Below are 17,027 nucleotides of genomic sequence, written 5' to 3' on the forward strand. Positions count from 1 at the left end.
GGGCGTTTTCCCGGTGGTGCGCTGTATGGAGGTCGGGATTTTAGTTCCACCTTCTCACCGCGAGATGGCTATAGCGTCGCTTGCCACGTTTTTGAACATTGGGAACAAGAATGAATGAATGAAGAGCTTTGCATTCTGAGCTTTATGCAGAGCTTTGATTATTATAGTAATAGGCGCAGAGTATTGTTAAATACCTCAGAAATAAGTTTCGAAAGGGAACAAGTATGTTGCACAAAAGTAAAGGCATTCGTTTATTTCATTTCTCCCGAATATTTAGATACACTCACACAAATATATACAGACGATATTGAACACATTTACAATGTTTCTTTCGATCATTGGTCATGTAATCAATTAGACATTCACAAGCGAATGTTATAATTTTCTTCGGTTAAAATATTTTAGTCGATTACGAATATCGAGGGCTGACGTTAGAGTATGCCGATTTTGCGGTGCGCGTCAAATAAATTAGACCTAAACTAATTTATTCAAATAAATTACTTAGGTATGTAAAAAATATAATTACTTAGGGAGTATTGATCCATCGTTTAGCCGTAACAAACGACGATAATACTGATCCAGCATCGAACGTCTCACGGATTGTCAAACTGTCCAATTAAATAAATTACCACTGAGCATAAATACGAAGAAACGTCTACCTACGAATAAATATTTAATATTTAAATTTTATCTACAAAATGTATCGGTTACACAAGTGTAATTATATTTAATTCTGACGTGCATTCGGATCTCTCTGGCATTTCGGGTGTTCGAAGATCCAGAATATTTAATAATAAGAATAATTAATATTAGCTTTTATAAATATATCGTCAACTGATCGGCTCGTGTACGTGTTCATCTTAATAGTTATACAATAAATTACAGCTTACGTGTAGTTAACGATCACTCGACTCTGACATTAGCTCAAAAAAAATAATCTCTGACGAATTCACAATTTATCGATTTGTCTTATGAAAAACTCATTGCGAGAAATTGTCTCTCTGTGTGCGTTTGAAGGAAAAATATTTCGCTCGTACGAATTCTCAGCTCCTCGAGTATAGCGTATATGTACAAATATCACGAACATAGAAAACGATAACGAAAGTGCGTAAAAAAAATAGAAGGTTTCGGAGACCGAGCGTGATTATGTACGATCGCAAAAATGCAGAATACGTCATTTGTTACTTCGCTTGGTCGTCGGATTTCGTTCTATCCTATTTACTCGATAATCGGAATAGATCATTGTCTATCTTGTTTTCCGTGAATTAATCGCAACAAACAGCAACTGGAATGTATGTTGGTTATGGATCCGAACAGATTTGAATATTTGTATACAATATCGATGGAAGCCCCTGCTACTTCCTCTCCGCTCAATTGGCAATCTTTACGCGAACGCATGTTCCGATTAATCAGTCAATTGTCTTTTATTATATCGGGGTTTCTCTAAAAACGTATCGTTCGATCTCTTAAGACGATGCACCTCCGTGTTGCTACGCTTCGTTTTAAAAACTAACTTCTTCCTTATACTTGAAAAATCGTCAGCTCCTAGGAATCCTACAGTACCGAAACCGAAATAACAGTTTTACAAATAATTTCTGAACGATGCTACTTGATTAAGGATTTCGGATTCATAGAAAACAGTCGAAAAAATGATGTCTTGCAACAAGTGTTCCGTTAACACTGATGCGGATCACAGATAACGAAACTTTCCAACTGGAAAATCATGTGAATTCATAGGTATATCGCTGAAGTTTAAGGATCTCTCTTTCTAATTGGTCGTGTTATCTTCGTTGATGTTCCGGATATTGAGACATTTAATTAAGACATTTTGACCTCGTATTTGGCAGCAATCGTGTTATGTTACGACGACGTACGCAGTGTCTCCTTCTAGTTAACGCTAAATCTTCGCATTTAAACACGAAAATGTTGTTCATTTTGTACTCAGTAGTATGATCAGCAGACTCGACTGTACTGTCGTCTATTTTTTCCATCGATAAGGGATGCTATTCGACTACCGTTTCTAAATTTAAATGTAATTCCATGTTTTAATAATAAATATTCACCTATTTCTACACAGTTTTGCAAATATTTTTTACGATCTGAAAACCTCGTAGATTCGATTAATGTACGTTGAATTATATTTCGTCCTAGACCTTTTCTCTAATTTTCATAAATTATTACGAACTGTTTCAAGCTTCCTCTCACTGTTGATACTACTGATACAAACTGCACGAGCGATACCAACCGTTTTATTTCATCCATCGCGTTATTTAAGCTCCATAAAACCGTTCCTGATATCCACAATTCATACTTTACAGTTCGGAGCGTTCTATCACGCAGGATATTCGACCAGAAATCAAATTCCTCTCAAAATATTAAATTTGATTAATCGATACGAGCAAGCAGTATTCATATTCGAACGATATCTAATTAACAGCTCGTTGTCCAGTCAATTCCGTCCCCTCGGACCTCTATATATCCGACTTGGAGACGTACAGCAAACTCTGGGATTCAAATCCATCGCGATAGAAGTCATCCACGCAGAATAAATTAAGTCACGCTCTTAAACGTGCGAAACAGACGCTCTCCATTTCCGTCGATGTCGATCGAACACTAACGAATAAAAAACTGATCGTCGCGTTAGGCACAGGTAGCTCTGTAACCTAAAGCCGCAGATTATCGTAGAATATATGTAATCTTGAGTACGTAGTCTTCGATAAAACACTGTCTTTACGATCGGTATTCTTTAACCGTCATCTTTCAAAATCCATCACAGCGATATTCCTTGCGTAGGGCATTCGAAATGAAAAATTCATGCGCGACGAACTGTCATCGATCCGCGATCGGTTTGCGATCACTTTATCTTCAACGTGAACGAATTGTAGCTACCTGTCGAGGGACATAACGACTCGTTGCCTTCGAATTACAGAACATCGCGACGTCTTCGCAGAGACAGTCCAGAGGCTAATCAAGCCAAGTAAGTTCTGGGATTCGTTTTCGGATTAGCAGCAGGGTCGTCCTTCGTGGTGCAGGACCAGGTCTCCTCCGCGAGGCTGCCGTACCTTTGGACGCCTGGAAACGGCGGTCCCGTGCTCTGCGGCGAGTAATAACCATCCTTCAGCTGATAGTAATTGCCAGTTTGTTGATACTGGTATTGATCGCCAGGCAGAATGTTGCTGTAGCCAGAGTACGAGCCGTACTGAGAGGAGTACGACGAGGAGTAGCCTCGCTCGCTCAAGCTTCTATAAGGCCCCGGATGCTGGGGCCTACCCTCTTGTCAAACGGGCGTGCTGACAGCAGCTGTCGTTATGTAGTCGATGTCGCCGATGCTCTTCACCCTACGGTGTCTTTTATTCCCTGTGATGGGTCTTGGGGGCAATTGCGGGGGTGGCGGCGAGTTGCTACGAGCACTGCTCATGTATTGGCTCGCCAAGCTTCCCGTATCCGACGACGACGAAGGTGAGGCCTTCTCGCTCCTGGGTCGCAGACCGAAGGCCCGACTCAACGATCCCTGTGGAAGGATACTTCGATCAGAGTTATCGAGTGAAACACGACGGTCGGTGGATCTGGACTTCCACGAGGCGACGATGCTACAGCAGCCCTGGTTAATTGTTATCAGAGATGGCCAGAACTTTATCCAAATAGACTGTGGATCTTTAGGGGAAATAATATCTTTGCCAACGTGCACAAATATTACAAATAATTGCGTCTAAGTAGAAATGTATTTTACTCTGGAAATATTAGAATATAAACATTGCTTACGATATCTGTTATTATGTTATTCCATAGCGTGTGCATTTATGTAACTAGGAGTCGCGATTTTTTTGCACATTCAAAAAGTGCATAAAGATCCGCGGTCTACGAACGATAAACAGTTTTCTAAAAGAAAGGATTTTTTTTTTTTTTTTTTTTTTTTTTTAAATTAAACACACGGAATGCTGTTGGTCATTGAAATATAAATTCTATATTTTAAATCGATATATTGACCGCGGTGAACAACGATGCCGTTCTGCTTCAATTAACGAGGGGTTGTATAGCAAACGAGCTATGGGGATATAGCCAAGATGCCTGAGGCGACGAGGTACGTATTCGAGACGATGCATCGAAGTGAACGTGTGTCTGAATTGCTCAAGCCTGCAGGATCGAAACGTTTCGAAACAGAGGTAACGCTGACTTTGGCGTGTCTTTTTTTTTTTTCTTTTCCTTTAAAAATCGGAAAGATCCAGATCGAAATTTCGCGCTCGAGTTTCGAAACCGTTTCGTACGATCGTGAATGAAAACAAAAATGACGGAAGGACAGGGAGAGTTGATCCTGCGTTGGTCACGCCGAAGCCGAGGATGCACGTGCAACGATACACCGAGCGGAAGATCTCTACGTTCATCGCTCTAATCGTTTAACTATCGATCGACAAATGAAAGATGCGTACGAAAAATAATGTACTTTCGCTTCGGGAGAAAAAGAACGGAACGAGGTTTCAGGTCACACGGAATTTTTCGCCACGAAGCTACGGACAAAACAACGCGCAAGCTAATGATTAATAATCAAAAGAAAAATCGGCTAACGAGGAAGATACGAAAAGAAAAATGGGACAACGAAACGTTGCGTCGCTACCAGTTACTAGTACTAAAGGAACGAAAGAAAACAAGTGAATGATGGTACGCGAGTTAATTATTATGGGCGCATTACCTGTGAGCTCTTCCACGACAACTAGTAAAGGACGAAACAAGGTCGATTAAGAACCCACACCCGGAATTCCACATTGAAATCATCAGTTTATATTTACACAATGGCTCGTCATTGTTATAATTGTATTAGGTTACTAAAAATCGAGCGTCCTCTGTTAATTATCTCGTTTCGTTTAACGCGGCAATCACTACAATGATGTACCCTTAAAAACAAGACACTCCTATTAACATACATGAGAAGGTGAAGGTGGCAATTAATTGTTGCTCATTATGTACAGTGTTTACAGTGTAGCGGCGATACAATCGGCCCTTCAAAGGAAAATATAGTCGAGGGTAACTAGGAGTCGCGATTTTTCACTCGTAGTTCATCGAGCCTGGATATCCGATATCCTTGGAAGCGATGTGTATGCAACGGAACAAATTTTAATTGGACGAATATAATTAGACCGTGGATGTTCACGCAAATTGATATTTTTCAGATGTAAAAGAAAGTATGTTTTACCTCCCAAACGATGTAAAATGTATTTTATATATTTTTGTATTTACGCACCTCTTTATGTACATTTTCCCATATTTTCACCGGTTATAAATATCCACAGTCTAAATATAATAAATGTATCTGAAGAGGATATATGTATAAAAGAGAATGTAAAGAAATGTCTGAAGAGGTAACATCCACTAAGAAAAATTCAATGAAGATTGCAACGTTTGGGGTTCGATGAATTACAAAGGTGAAATACCGATAATGATTTTTTTTTTGTTTCGTTAATTTCACTAACAACTTAAGCTCGTGTTTTATAACGTTCGATCGTCGAAAGGGAACGTCAGCCGGTGCTTTTACAAGATTTCTATGTAGATAACTTTAGTACGGCGAGAGGGATTGTACGACTTGTCGCGTTTTCCTACGCTTAAGGGCGATACGATTGCACTCGTATCCCGGAATGTCAGTCTTTCATTCTTTCGCGTCCAATTAAAAGCAATTTCCGTGAAATGGAGTAACTTGAAATTCGTCTAGAGTACGCTTAAATACAATTACGATTGCAACTGTTATTTCGTTACAAAAAGATACATTGTCGTTTGTTCTTTCACTCGTATCTTCGAGGTCTGTACGATCCAAGCCGAGGTTCGCGAGAACTGTCTAACCCTTTGCACTCGGAAGGCGATTCTCAGCCGCCACGAATAGGTTCCCGAGTTCTTTATGGATTCTCTCAGAGAAAATGGAAATATTGAAATGGAAGCAACACTTCTTATCTGATATTTGACAAAGTTTTCGGCATGTACTCGTTTCCAAAGTCTTTGGTGTTTCGAATGTTTTGAAACATTATAAAAATGGATGTCTGTAATGAAATCAGTTTGAAGCACGAACGACGAGCGTTTTATTATAAATTACTATCATCTCTGTACTTTAAAGTGTGGTCGAGTGCAAAGAGCTAAATTCCAGCGGTGTGTCGTCCATGCATGATCGATCACGTCGACTATCGTGTTTCACGGGCCACGAGCGTCAAGCTATCCGAGACGCTTCGCTTAAATCCAGACATTCGGTTTACACGAGGAGACATCCGCGAGAGACTTCGGTTGGGCGAACAATGTCTCGTCGTTCTGGATGGTGGTCTAAGATAACGATGAATAGGTGGTACCTACTATGTTTCTACGGAAATTGGAACATGTAAAGTTACGATAGATTGCATTCATTTGTCACCGTCACGTCGAACAGCGAACGAAACATTGCGCATCTTGCGGGACACGGTTACCAGAAAGACAAAGTGGGTTTGTGAAACGTAGGCACCCCGAAAAGTACAAAAGAAAGCGAGAAAATTTCCTACGCAGACGTACACCCACGAAAAGGAACATCGGAACCGAAAGATTACCACGTTCGATCAACGAAACTGAGATTTACAATCGAGATTCGATGTCCAGAGAAACGTGACGAAATATTCTATATTATGTAACAAAAGGAATAGTATCGAAGGAAGACAAGCATAGTATCGACGGCAATCAATCGTCCCCCTTACATACTCCCAAAGAACTGTTCTCTCAAAATTTCTCCAAGGATGCTTCGTAGCTTCACGTTCAATACTTTCGACTCTAAACGTACAAATTAAGAAATCAATGTATGAATTCTGTCAACTGAAGTTTTCCACAACTCCAGCGATTCTTGGAGAGAACTTGGAGGTGTTGCGTTCAACCCTTTGCGGTCCCAAGTCCGAATCGCAAAGGGTCAACCAAGCGCAACATTGAACATTGGGTCTCCTACGACGACAGAGTAATGTACAGAGACGTAGAGAAAGAAACGATGGATTAATATAGATATAGATACACATACGTATATATACATATATATCGAACCTTTTTCAAGTAAAGAAGACTGCAGGTCTGCGACGATCCACAGGATGCAGGGACAATGATCAACGTTAGGTCGAGCTCATAGCTCACAGCTTCCACCCTTATCGCGTCGAGATTTACGCGTGCACGTTCAACTTTCGAAGAGAAAGCTGAATTCTTCAGGTTTGAATCGAAGGGTCTCGATGAGTTTTCAAACTCCATAACGAACATTTTAATTCCGAACTCGAGCTGGTTCGAGCCTCGGCTACTTTTTACTCGAACAAAGGAATCTCCTCGATAAGGGCGAATGAAGCGTGTTTAGGGATCGTATCGAGACGGGAATTAGTTTTTGGTGGAATACTGCGCGAGCGTTTTTACCTAAGCGATGCCATGCAATCGTGCCAATGAGAAATCGTCGAACAAAAAAGTAAATACGTACAGAAATGAAGTGACGATGAATCGACAACGGTGACGGTAATTAAACAGAAAAAAATTAAGATGTGCACGATAGATAAAATTCATTGCAAGTAGTGGCTCGAGGTTTTTACATCGGAGTTAGAGCTACAAGCTGTCTTGAAAAGCGAAAGTTTTTTTACTAAAGACGATAAAGCTCGAGCAACCATTGAGAATGAGTTCTTGTGCGTGATCGTGTCGTAATCTTCTGCAATGTCAACGATGGCTTTCTATGTATATCTTCAAATGTTATGATAGTGGTAAAATGGTATCGAGACGTAGAAAGTCATCTGTGACGTTAGGTACCATAATTGAACGTATGGTATATCATTCGAGGTAGATCACTTCTGCATCGAAATTAACAGATTGTCTAAGAATAAAGTTCTATATGTATAACATTTACATTCTGTTTGTACACCTTCGAGAAGAACACCTGAGAACGTTTCTAAACTAAAAGACTCGCAACTAAAAGATTTTTATGAAACAGTTCGGGACCTTCCAGCTAGAGATCAAAGTCTCGAAAGAAGGGTGGAGAGTGAGTGTTGAATCTCTCGATCGTTCGAGAGAAAAATGCCCAGCTTGGAAGTCTGAAAAGGAAGGGAAACGATGCCAGAAGTGATCCGCCAAGAGCGTTTGTCGTACTCCGTGCATAACTCGAGAGAAAGAGTATAGGCGAAAGATGAGGAGTACCATATCGAGGTCCCGGTGCAGTCGTGTATGGACCAGGTCTTTAAATCTATACGGTACGTTACCCTGAGGCTGGATCTGCGTCTATCGACCGTGCCAGAGTGGTTGGCCGCCATGTGGAGGGCCGACAGGGAGCTCTGATGATGTTGAAGATGCAACGCTCTGCTTCCACGACCGAGGCTACCGCCTGCGCTCACGGTGCTCATCGGACGGCTTCCTGGGTTGCTGTTCCTCGGGACCACCTCCAGCTGACTTCTACACACACGCACAACCACGCTTCATGCACGCCTTTCTGCGTACACGCATCCCCGACCCGCTTATATGCGCACACCTTGGCGACACCGCGGACACACACACGTTCCGCACGGTTTGCAGCGAACCTCTCTCCCATTTCGTTATTCAGAGCGACTACGATGAGATGTTTCAGGGAATTCACGGTTCGGTTCTTTGGGGGACAGATGACACAACGATATCGTGGAATTCGAGAGTCGTTTGACTCCTGAAGAACCTGAATATCTGAAGATGGGAATGTTTTGCGAACTACCAAAGAAAAATTTAATTTAATTTCCAATTGAACGAAAGATCACGTCATCGTATTTGTAACAATGATGGGGTTGGGGGTGCAAAGAGTTGCAGGGATGATTTTGAGATTCGATGTATGGAGAGGTAACGCAAGTGAACGTTTCGAATCGAACAGTGGCTCGCTGCAAGTGCTCGACGATAGAACCAGATTGATCATAATGAATATCTAGTTACAACATAAATATACATACACAAGCATTTTGTGCACCATCGATATAGAAGAATGTATATAAGTTTACTTGACACCCGAACGCGCATGGTCGATCCGTGAAGGATCGACCGAGACGCGTCGGGGCCGGCTAGTCAGTCAATTGGAATAAACATCGAACAGTAAAAAAATGTAAATATCAAAGTTGGCAAATCAGAAAAAGATAAAAGGAACCATAATGCATTGCTGGTGTAATCCATGGTTAGATACGAGTGAAGAGAAGTCTACCCTGTTACTTGTATCGCGTCTAAACGTTTGAAATTTGATAGTTTAAGTAGCAACAAAGGATACAGCTAGTACGCTAGTTACATGGCGAGTGCTTTTTATAAATTTTTTAATCAAACTTTTAAACCTCAGAGAAGAGTGATATCGATATGCTTCACTTTTCTGGCTCTTAAACGTCGATGTTTACCCAGCAAAATGTCTTCGCCGCGGATTACACCAGAATTACTAATATTAACATGTGCTGTACATAGCGCAGTGCAGTGCAGGCGGCAGCTGTGGGCTACGGCTCAGCTATGAAAGACATTACCGATGGATCCGCGATCGGGTGGACTGCAGACCCAGCGAATCGCTGCGGTGCCGAGTACAATTGTTTCGATAATAATTTCATTTGAGTATACTGCATGTTTGTATATGTACATTATGTCGACTGTACTGTACTGTATTTACGTGTGTGTATTCCCGATATATCCAAGTATGGCGTGTGTATCACGGATGAGTACTTATATAATACGTTGGTCGGAGGCGACCTCGACCTCAATCCATGCATGGCGCGCCCTTTCGAGATCGCCTTAGACCACCGTGTACATTTACCTCTTTATAGTTAATCCTCTATCGCACCAAGTGTATCTCATCTTTCGTGAATTAATTGATATATAAACTTCCCGTCGATTACTTCCTTTGGATTTCCACACGGTATGCGACAGAAGGTTAACAATTTATCGTTTATTTTGGTGCACGTCTCCTACTCGGTTTTTCTGAGGTTTTTCTTTATGGTATTGTATGATGTCCAATGTCAATGTCTGTCCGGAATGAACTGTACCTATATCTTGTTCTTTGTCATTGTACCGAGTAGCCTTCGACGATAGGCTGAGTCTTGGTACTTAACGTATAAACATTCTTCGTGGCTCGTCTCTCTCGACCCCTGACGTTAGCGGGACGCTTAATTTTGTAAGACCAAATTGTAAATAATTTTTTGCTTAACTTTGGACTATTTACAATTTCCCGACGGTTATCGTTCTACCATTAGAAACGCTTCGACGTGAAGCGAGAGTTTTTTTTTATATTGATCTTAACAGTATCGATGCAAATTACTTTTTTTAAGCTCGCCCGTTAGTATTTACAGTTCTCGAGATATATCGTCTCGATCGTAAACGTTAACGGATACAGTTATTACCATAGACTAAGTAGAAACCCTGAAAAAGTGAGGCCTATCTAGTATTCGCGATTTTATACAATATAACAATGTCGTCAAAGCTAAAAAACATTGTTCTGCGATCGTATATGTATTGAGCATTCGCGAATTACGAAGATTCCAAGGATGCTTACCGGTAATCAGCGCGGTGTTCAACGTTTTCAAAGATCAATGATCGTTCTAATTGCGCGTGGAAACATTGCGTCTCAGTGTTTCGCGAGCGCGATTGTAGATAATTGACGATACCTTAGCGAAAATGTCTAAAACACAGCTCCTCCGACAGGATACGGTAGAAAAGAAATCATGAGATTCTACGCTTGCGCCGTCTAAGCGTTACATCAGACGGACATTTTATCTATTCGTACCAAAAATGCGATTACCGTTTAATTTGTGCTTTTCAAATATGATCGTCACCGATCGATAAGTTGTGACGTCTGTGTTCGAGCGAACACGAAATCTGTTTTAGGTCGTCGAGTTCTCCAAACGTGTCTGTCCGAGCTTGAGAGGGAATCACGTGGCGTTACTTTAACAATTTTCAAAGCTGTTATGCTTATTGCTTGTTGGACTTTAAATGCTGCCCTTCGAGCAAGGACTGTTCGAATGAAAACTCGAAAACGATGAATCGTGTTTTCGGGGTAGATCTCGTTATGTCGATTAGTGAGCGTTGTCCAATGTGGCCTCGGGATGATAGTAGACTGAGTACCTTGCTGGCACGACGAGGGCTTCCAGTTCGCCAGTCAGGTGTCGTCTGATCATGTGTTTGGCAGGCGGTATACCCAAGGCTGTGGCCATCGTGTCACCCGTGAAGGATGGTTCCAGCACGACCAGAGCACCGTGCACCCCCGAATCTATTTTAAAAATTAAACGATCTCTTTACCATCCCAAATAAAGAGTCTACATCAGACGAGACCATCGAACATAAACGTACCCTTCAAATTCTCAGCATATTCCGTTAGATCGATATTCCTTGCCCACCGAATGAACCTTTGATTCGTCCACACCAAAGGATCCGTGTCGACTTGCTCGCATTGGTGTCTTCTAACCGCGAGTGCCTGTCGTACACGATCAAGAATATTCCTTAAACACCTTCGTTCTCTGTACAAAGTAATATTATCATTTGAAGCAACGTCCAAATACCTGGCGATCGTAGTTCAACATCCTCAGCAAGTGTATGCCGTGCACGATGCTGGCTTGATGAAACTTCCTGGTCACGCCAAGAAGCTTCTCCAACTCTTTCTTGCTCAGGTGATCGAGCATCCGAGCGTCCACCATATTGGTAGCGAAGCTCTCGGAATATTGAGCGAGTCCAAGGTCGGGTAGCCACTCTGAGCTGACCCACGTGTGACCCAGTTGAGCGATGCACGGATATCGAACGAGACTCGGGTGTCGATGCTCCTCGATGGCCAAACGCAATTTCTTTCTGTGCAGGGGGTGCGTCACGCCCAACCCAGCTTCCAATTCCGCGTCGCTCAGCTCCAGCAAAACCTGAACAATTCAGAAATAAAAATAGAAAGAAATTGTAGTTTATTCTTCTCCGCTGTCACGCTGTGTTTTTCTGTATCATGATGGATAGTTACGCTACCTTTCCAGATTTAACATTTTCAGCGCATCGTGGACCGTATTGCGGCATACCAAGAGCGACCTCTAACCACGCCAGAACCGTGGGTGCTCTCCATCGCTCCATAGGAACGGATGCGGCTTCTCTGAGTAAACGAAGTTTCTCAGCGTAACCTTCCTCGGTGAGAGGCGACCATGATCTATAAGGATCAAAGCCGTCGGAGCCCTCGTTGCTACCGCTGCCGCCACTGGAGTTGTTTGCAGCCTTTCGATGCCGTGACCGTGCGAATACTCTGAAAATCGATAGAAAAAAACTGTCTTTCAGGTAGGAAGATGCTACGTTCTCGCGAAACACATCGATATGCCAAATAATACGGTGTGGTATTAATAGGAATAAGCTTGTAAAATCGCGATGGTTCGATCTTCAGTTTCTGCTCCACTTTCAGTTGAACGTGGATGTTAGCATAATCGTAAAGGTGTTTCTTACCTAGAAATAGAACCCCACGTGCCACCGCGAGTCGCAGAAGAACGCGAATGGGCGGCAGGTGCCGTGATAGGTGGATTTTTGTTCCTCCTCGGTTCCGATTCCAGCGGGCTCGACAGCTGCTCGACCGATCGCGATAAGGACGAATTGTCCATAGACCTGGAGAACGCGTTCAGGGGCGACAACGTGGGACTGCAGTCTTTTGGCGTGGTCGCTGCTGGAAAATAACGTTTCGATAGACTGTCGCCTACGACGAACTAAACACGTCAATTCTTGAGAGAAATACCTGCCACGTAACAATCAGTTATAAAATTTATGTATCGATTTATTTTCTTGTCGATAATATCTCGTCGAGAGTTGCATCAGTGGTGCACCACCTTTTTCTAGCGCATTTAATAATTGAAAATACACAGATCATCCGAATATTACGAGATACTTGGGACTGCAACACGTGCATGCGCATGCATCGGCCATACAACACAAGACAATCAGCCGATTGTCAGAGCGAACTTCGATATTAATTACGATTTGGCGGTGCCGAGTAGGTACATCAATAACACAGAGAATGAAAATCCCTACGGCCAACGACGTTGCTCGTAGTCGAAGCGATCACCCCCGATGAGGGAATGTTTATGCGCACAGACGCCACTTAAACAGGATTCACTGTATAGTCTAAAAACAAATAGACCCTACGCAGCGTTCTTTCACGTTCCCCTTTGAATTTATGCAAAACGAAGCGCGTTAAAGTTACATCTAAATGCATCGATCCAAGCGACGATTCCTCTCGAAACGAAGAATTGGCGACGAAGCAGACATCGAACTGGCACAAAGAGAGACGAACAAAGAAACGAAAAATATAGAGGTAGAGACAAAACAGAGAGAAAGAAAGACACACACGCACACAAAGAAGCACAGGGATCCTCTGTTGGAGGAGGACAACGATGAAGAAATGGAAGGAGACGACGATCAGCGATTATGTTTGGACACTTACACTGGTACATGTGGGATGGTGCAATGGAGGAAACCACGGAGATGCTGTCCATGTCGAGACCGCTTCCCTCGACCGTTATTGTCGGCGTGCCTGCGCGGAAATGTACAATGTAAAAAAAAAAAAGTCTTTCTTCAGACTCTTTTCCGCCACAAAGTCTGCGTTTGTCTTCGACGCGCGAGAGGTGCAGAGCGTGTAAAAAAAAAATACTCGCACGGATACCACGGCGAGTTTATTTAGTAAGTAATATAGAAATTAAGGAGACGAAGAAAATCGCACAGGTTGTATCCCGTCCGATTACAGTGAATTCTGTCTAAGGGCGTAAAATCCTCGTGTAAAAACTTATCTCGAGCTAATTCATCTTATTTGTCTCGCTTCCTCGTGAGTTAAAGAACGAACGCTACGTTTCTATTGTATTTTCAGCGATCGATTCAAGAAAATTGAACGATAAGCGTTTAAACGATCGTTTACCCTCTCATGATGGAAGAGTATACACATCTACCGTTACCCAGCTCAAAATTCGTGCACGTACATTAGGTTCGCTGTGTTCGCAGTCCCTATTGACCACGAGAGTGTTTGTCCTAGGCCAAATCGATCAATCCGTTTTAATGCACAGGCACGCGGAATTGGGTTGAATAATACATGAAGGAAATGCGCTCGATTAGTGCACCACCTACGTTCGGCTAACATTCGTGCTTGACGGAAGCCATCAAACTGTTTTTTCACCGACGATCCGACGGATGCACCGTAATGCACTTTAACCAGGCGATTAATCTTAGAACTCGTTAACACCTAAACGCAAGAATCGTTCCGACCCGTCTGACACTCGGATGAATAATAATGGCGATTATATCGCGCGCTGCGTTGCTTCGCTACTCCTCGCAGCGACTTCATTCATTGAGCAACGAATCACAGTCGGAAGATTACGCACTCGAAACGAATAATACACTTCGTGCTAAATTAACGGGGTTTCGTAGTAAAATGTAATTATTTATATACATAATACAACTTGATTAAACTTCACAGTGGTATTGCCCCTTGAATGATATCGTAAAGATCGTATTTCCAAAAGGATAAATCCAAGTTATCCTTACCGTCTGTGGTCGAATCCGAGAGGTTTCCACCCACGCTGGTGGCACCGCCGCTTTCTCTGTCGCTGGATCCCCTGACGCCGCTGTCCGCGCTGCAACTTCCTCGATCACCCGCCTGTCCACCTGACGAGCCTACACCTGCCGCATTGCCGACGTTCCCAACGCTCACTCCTAGTTCTGTGCTACCTAATGGCGGTTGAGAATTCATATGAGGGATGATACCGCAGCCTCCACCGCCGCTGCTACTTCCTGCGCCCGGTGTCGCAGCTCCATTCACGCTGCCCCTCGGGAACGAAACCAAGGATTCCTGGTCGCTCAAGCAGATACCGCCCCCGCCTCTTTCCGCCAATTGACGCTGTAACTGCACCAAACATTTCTCTTTGCATTCGGGGAATTTCGAGTGGTTTGCATATGGCGTTACTCCCTTGATATCGTCGCGTATTTAACGCGACACTGTGGTTCGCCCAGAAACGGGTAACGAGATTTAGGAAACTATAAGAAAGTAAAAGAATGAATTCCAAAGGTGAAACAGCGGTGAGCATAAATCTGGATCTAAATTTTAAGTCTGTAGAAATTGTCTGACAGCTAACATGTGGGGAAATTTTCATGGCCACCGTTGTAGAGATCCATAGATCAATCCTGTCAAAGCAAACAACGATACTCTACTGTTCGGTGCATACGGCTATGAAAATAGAGGATTATCTTATCGCGATGCTTCGACGTGGAAATACGGTATTGACTGAGCAATTGTCACAAAGTTCTAACCACAACTTTCACGAACTATTTGCACAGCGTTAGCTGTGTCTTGCTTTACACGTACTTCAGCCTCGTCACCGATGGGATGCAAACAAAGGCGGGCGAGCTGGAGAGATAATGCCGATCAAATTTCATTTGTTAGTTTCAGAAGTTGTCGCGGTGCAATTTTGGACGAACAAATACAATTTCGCGTAGAAAAGCACGCGTTTTAACCGAAGGATGCGGAAGAACGATGTGTATAACCGTAATTAAAATCTAACGCGCTGAGAACCAGTTTTTACGTGCAAAGGTTGGATTACAAAGTTAAAACGACACGCTGATCAAGTGGGGTCAGTCTATCCGCGGTGGGTTTTTGGCGAATCATTTTCGAATGGAAAAAGTTGCAACTTCATCAGCGAGGGAATTACTAAAATGAAACTAGGAATGGAAATTTCGCGGCGTGCGTGACTCTCGAGCGCATTCCAAGGCAACCCTCGGGCCATCAGTTTTAAACTCGTTAGCTGGAACCCCCGTTTATGCACAGCGTCGAGGACAATTTCAGGGGCTCAAAGCGGACTCACCCTTCTGGTAATTGCACAGCGCGCAAAGAAATGCTCCTTACCTAACTGCTCGTTACGTTGATTCCCAGTCGATACTCTTTTGTGGACTAAAACTATGTTTCTGTTCGCAGGACGAATCTACATTATTAACCTTGAGAGTCATTTTGCCTGGAACATTGGTAATCGTCGAACGCCAATGTCGATAAAATGCTCCGTTGCTGAAACTGTTCAATCCTGAGAAAATCCTGAACTTGCGTTCATTTCGATAAAGTTAATTTCCAAACAAGACTTCATTCCAAAGCAGAGTAATCTTCCAAGAGTATTTTGGTCTGTCTTCGTTAAAAGGTGAATCAACACGTCGGGGTAAACAAGCGGAGTTAACCAACTGCCACTTGCAGACGGAAAATATATTTTACTCCTCGAGGAAATTCTAGTTTCTAGGTACTCTTTGCGAAACGCTTCAACTGGCGGCCCGCGAAAAGATTACATTCGGCCAGCCTCCCCCGTTGGGTAAGGGTAGCCAGAAAGGGTCTTACCTCTTTTATAGTCGCGTGTGCGTGCGAAAGAGCGGCCTCTTTGTCGGCCAAACTGGCTGCCAGGCTGAGACTTCGATCTGCTTCGTCCCTCGCTGCCCTTAGAAGACTCCAGCGTTCCCTTTCCCGTTCCCTTTCACGTTCTTCCGAGGGTATGCCAACTCCTTGCTGCTGAAGGCGTCCTAAGGTCGCCTCGTTTTCCCGCATCCGCTGTAATCAACGGTCAAAGAGACCCATATCCGGGCAGTAACTCCACCCAAAACCACCACCATCTAACAATGCATGCACGCGCACAAAGTGTGAAAGACTTCTTTGAAACAAAGGGAACGCGGTATGATTAAACATCGCGACGGTGTCGTAATTACGCGTCATTCAGCGACGAAGGACTTATCAGTTTAACCGTACGATCAGCGATGATACGATTCCTTTTACGAGTCGCTTGAAAGTTGTAAAAATCTGCGTCGAGCGGTCACTTCTTCGCCCTTCTTCTTAAAGACATTGTTGCCACTCGATCGACTAGGGTAACTCGATACAGGTGCAATTCGTCGGGTATACAGGTGTCGTGTACCTTCGCCTATTAGCCAGCAGGATATCAGCTACGGAGAACTTAATCCACTTATCTTTCCCTCGGGCGCGAGTAACTTCACGCTACGTATAGCAGGTGTTGCAGCTGGTTTATCGGTTAAACTTTGGGACAACGCGATTATTGCCACTCCAACGGATC

At 43.2% G+C, this 17,027-nt stretch overlaps 1 protein-coding gene across 4 annotated transcripts in view; it reads right to left on the bottom strand.

Moving 5' to 3' along the window:
- Nucleotides 1–238: 238 nt before the first annotated feature.
- LOC128889964 (kazrin) overlaps nucleotides 239–17,027 on the bottom strand; it is a 72,407-nt gene continuing 55,618 nt past the window's right edge. For all 4 annotated transcript variants that reach the window (XM_054148037.1, XM_054148038.1, XM_054148036.1 and 1 more), the window contains 12 exons: nucleotides 16,307–16,513; nucleotides 14,479–14,836; nucleotides 13,388–13,477; nucleotides 12,400–12,613; nucleotides 11,938–12,205; nucleotides 11,493–11,840; nucleotides 11,284–11,407; nucleotides 11,059–11,203; nucleotides 8,214–8,403; nucleotides 7,033–7,059; nucleotides 4,688–4,708; nucleotides 239–3,511 (listed from right to left, as the gene is read on the bottom strand). In XM_054148037.1, coding sequence (XP_054004012.1) covers nucleotides 3,278–3,511; nucleotides 4,688–4,708; nucleotides 7,033–7,059; nucleotides 8,214–8,403; nucleotides 11,059–11,203; nucleotides 11,284–11,407; nucleotides 11,493–11,840; nucleotides 11,938–12,205; nucleotides 12,400–12,613; nucleotides 13,388–13,477; nucleotides 14,479–14,836; nucleotides 16,307–16,513 — 2,226 coding nt within the window. In that variant the 3' untranslated portion in view covers nucleotides 239–3,277. The remainder of the gene's footprint in view (nucleotides 3,512–4,687; nucleotides 4,709–7,032; nucleotides 7,060–8,213; nucleotides 8,404–11,058; nucleotides 11,204–11,283; nucleotides 11,408–11,492; nucleotides 11,841–11,937; nucleotides 12,206–12,399; nucleotides 12,614–13,387; nucleotides 13,478–14,478; nucleotides 14,837–16,306; nucleotides 16,514–17,027) is intronic.

Source organism: Hylaeus anthracinus, unplaced genomic scaffold (assembly GCF_026225885.1).
Source record: "Hylaeus anthracinus isolate JK02 unplaced genomic scaffold, UHH_iyHylAnth1.0_haploid 12000, whole genome shotgun sequence".
NCBI classification, from domain to species: domain Eukaryota; kingdom Metazoa; phylum Arthropoda; class Insecta; order Hymenoptera; family Colletidae; genus Hylaeus; species Hylaeus anthracinus.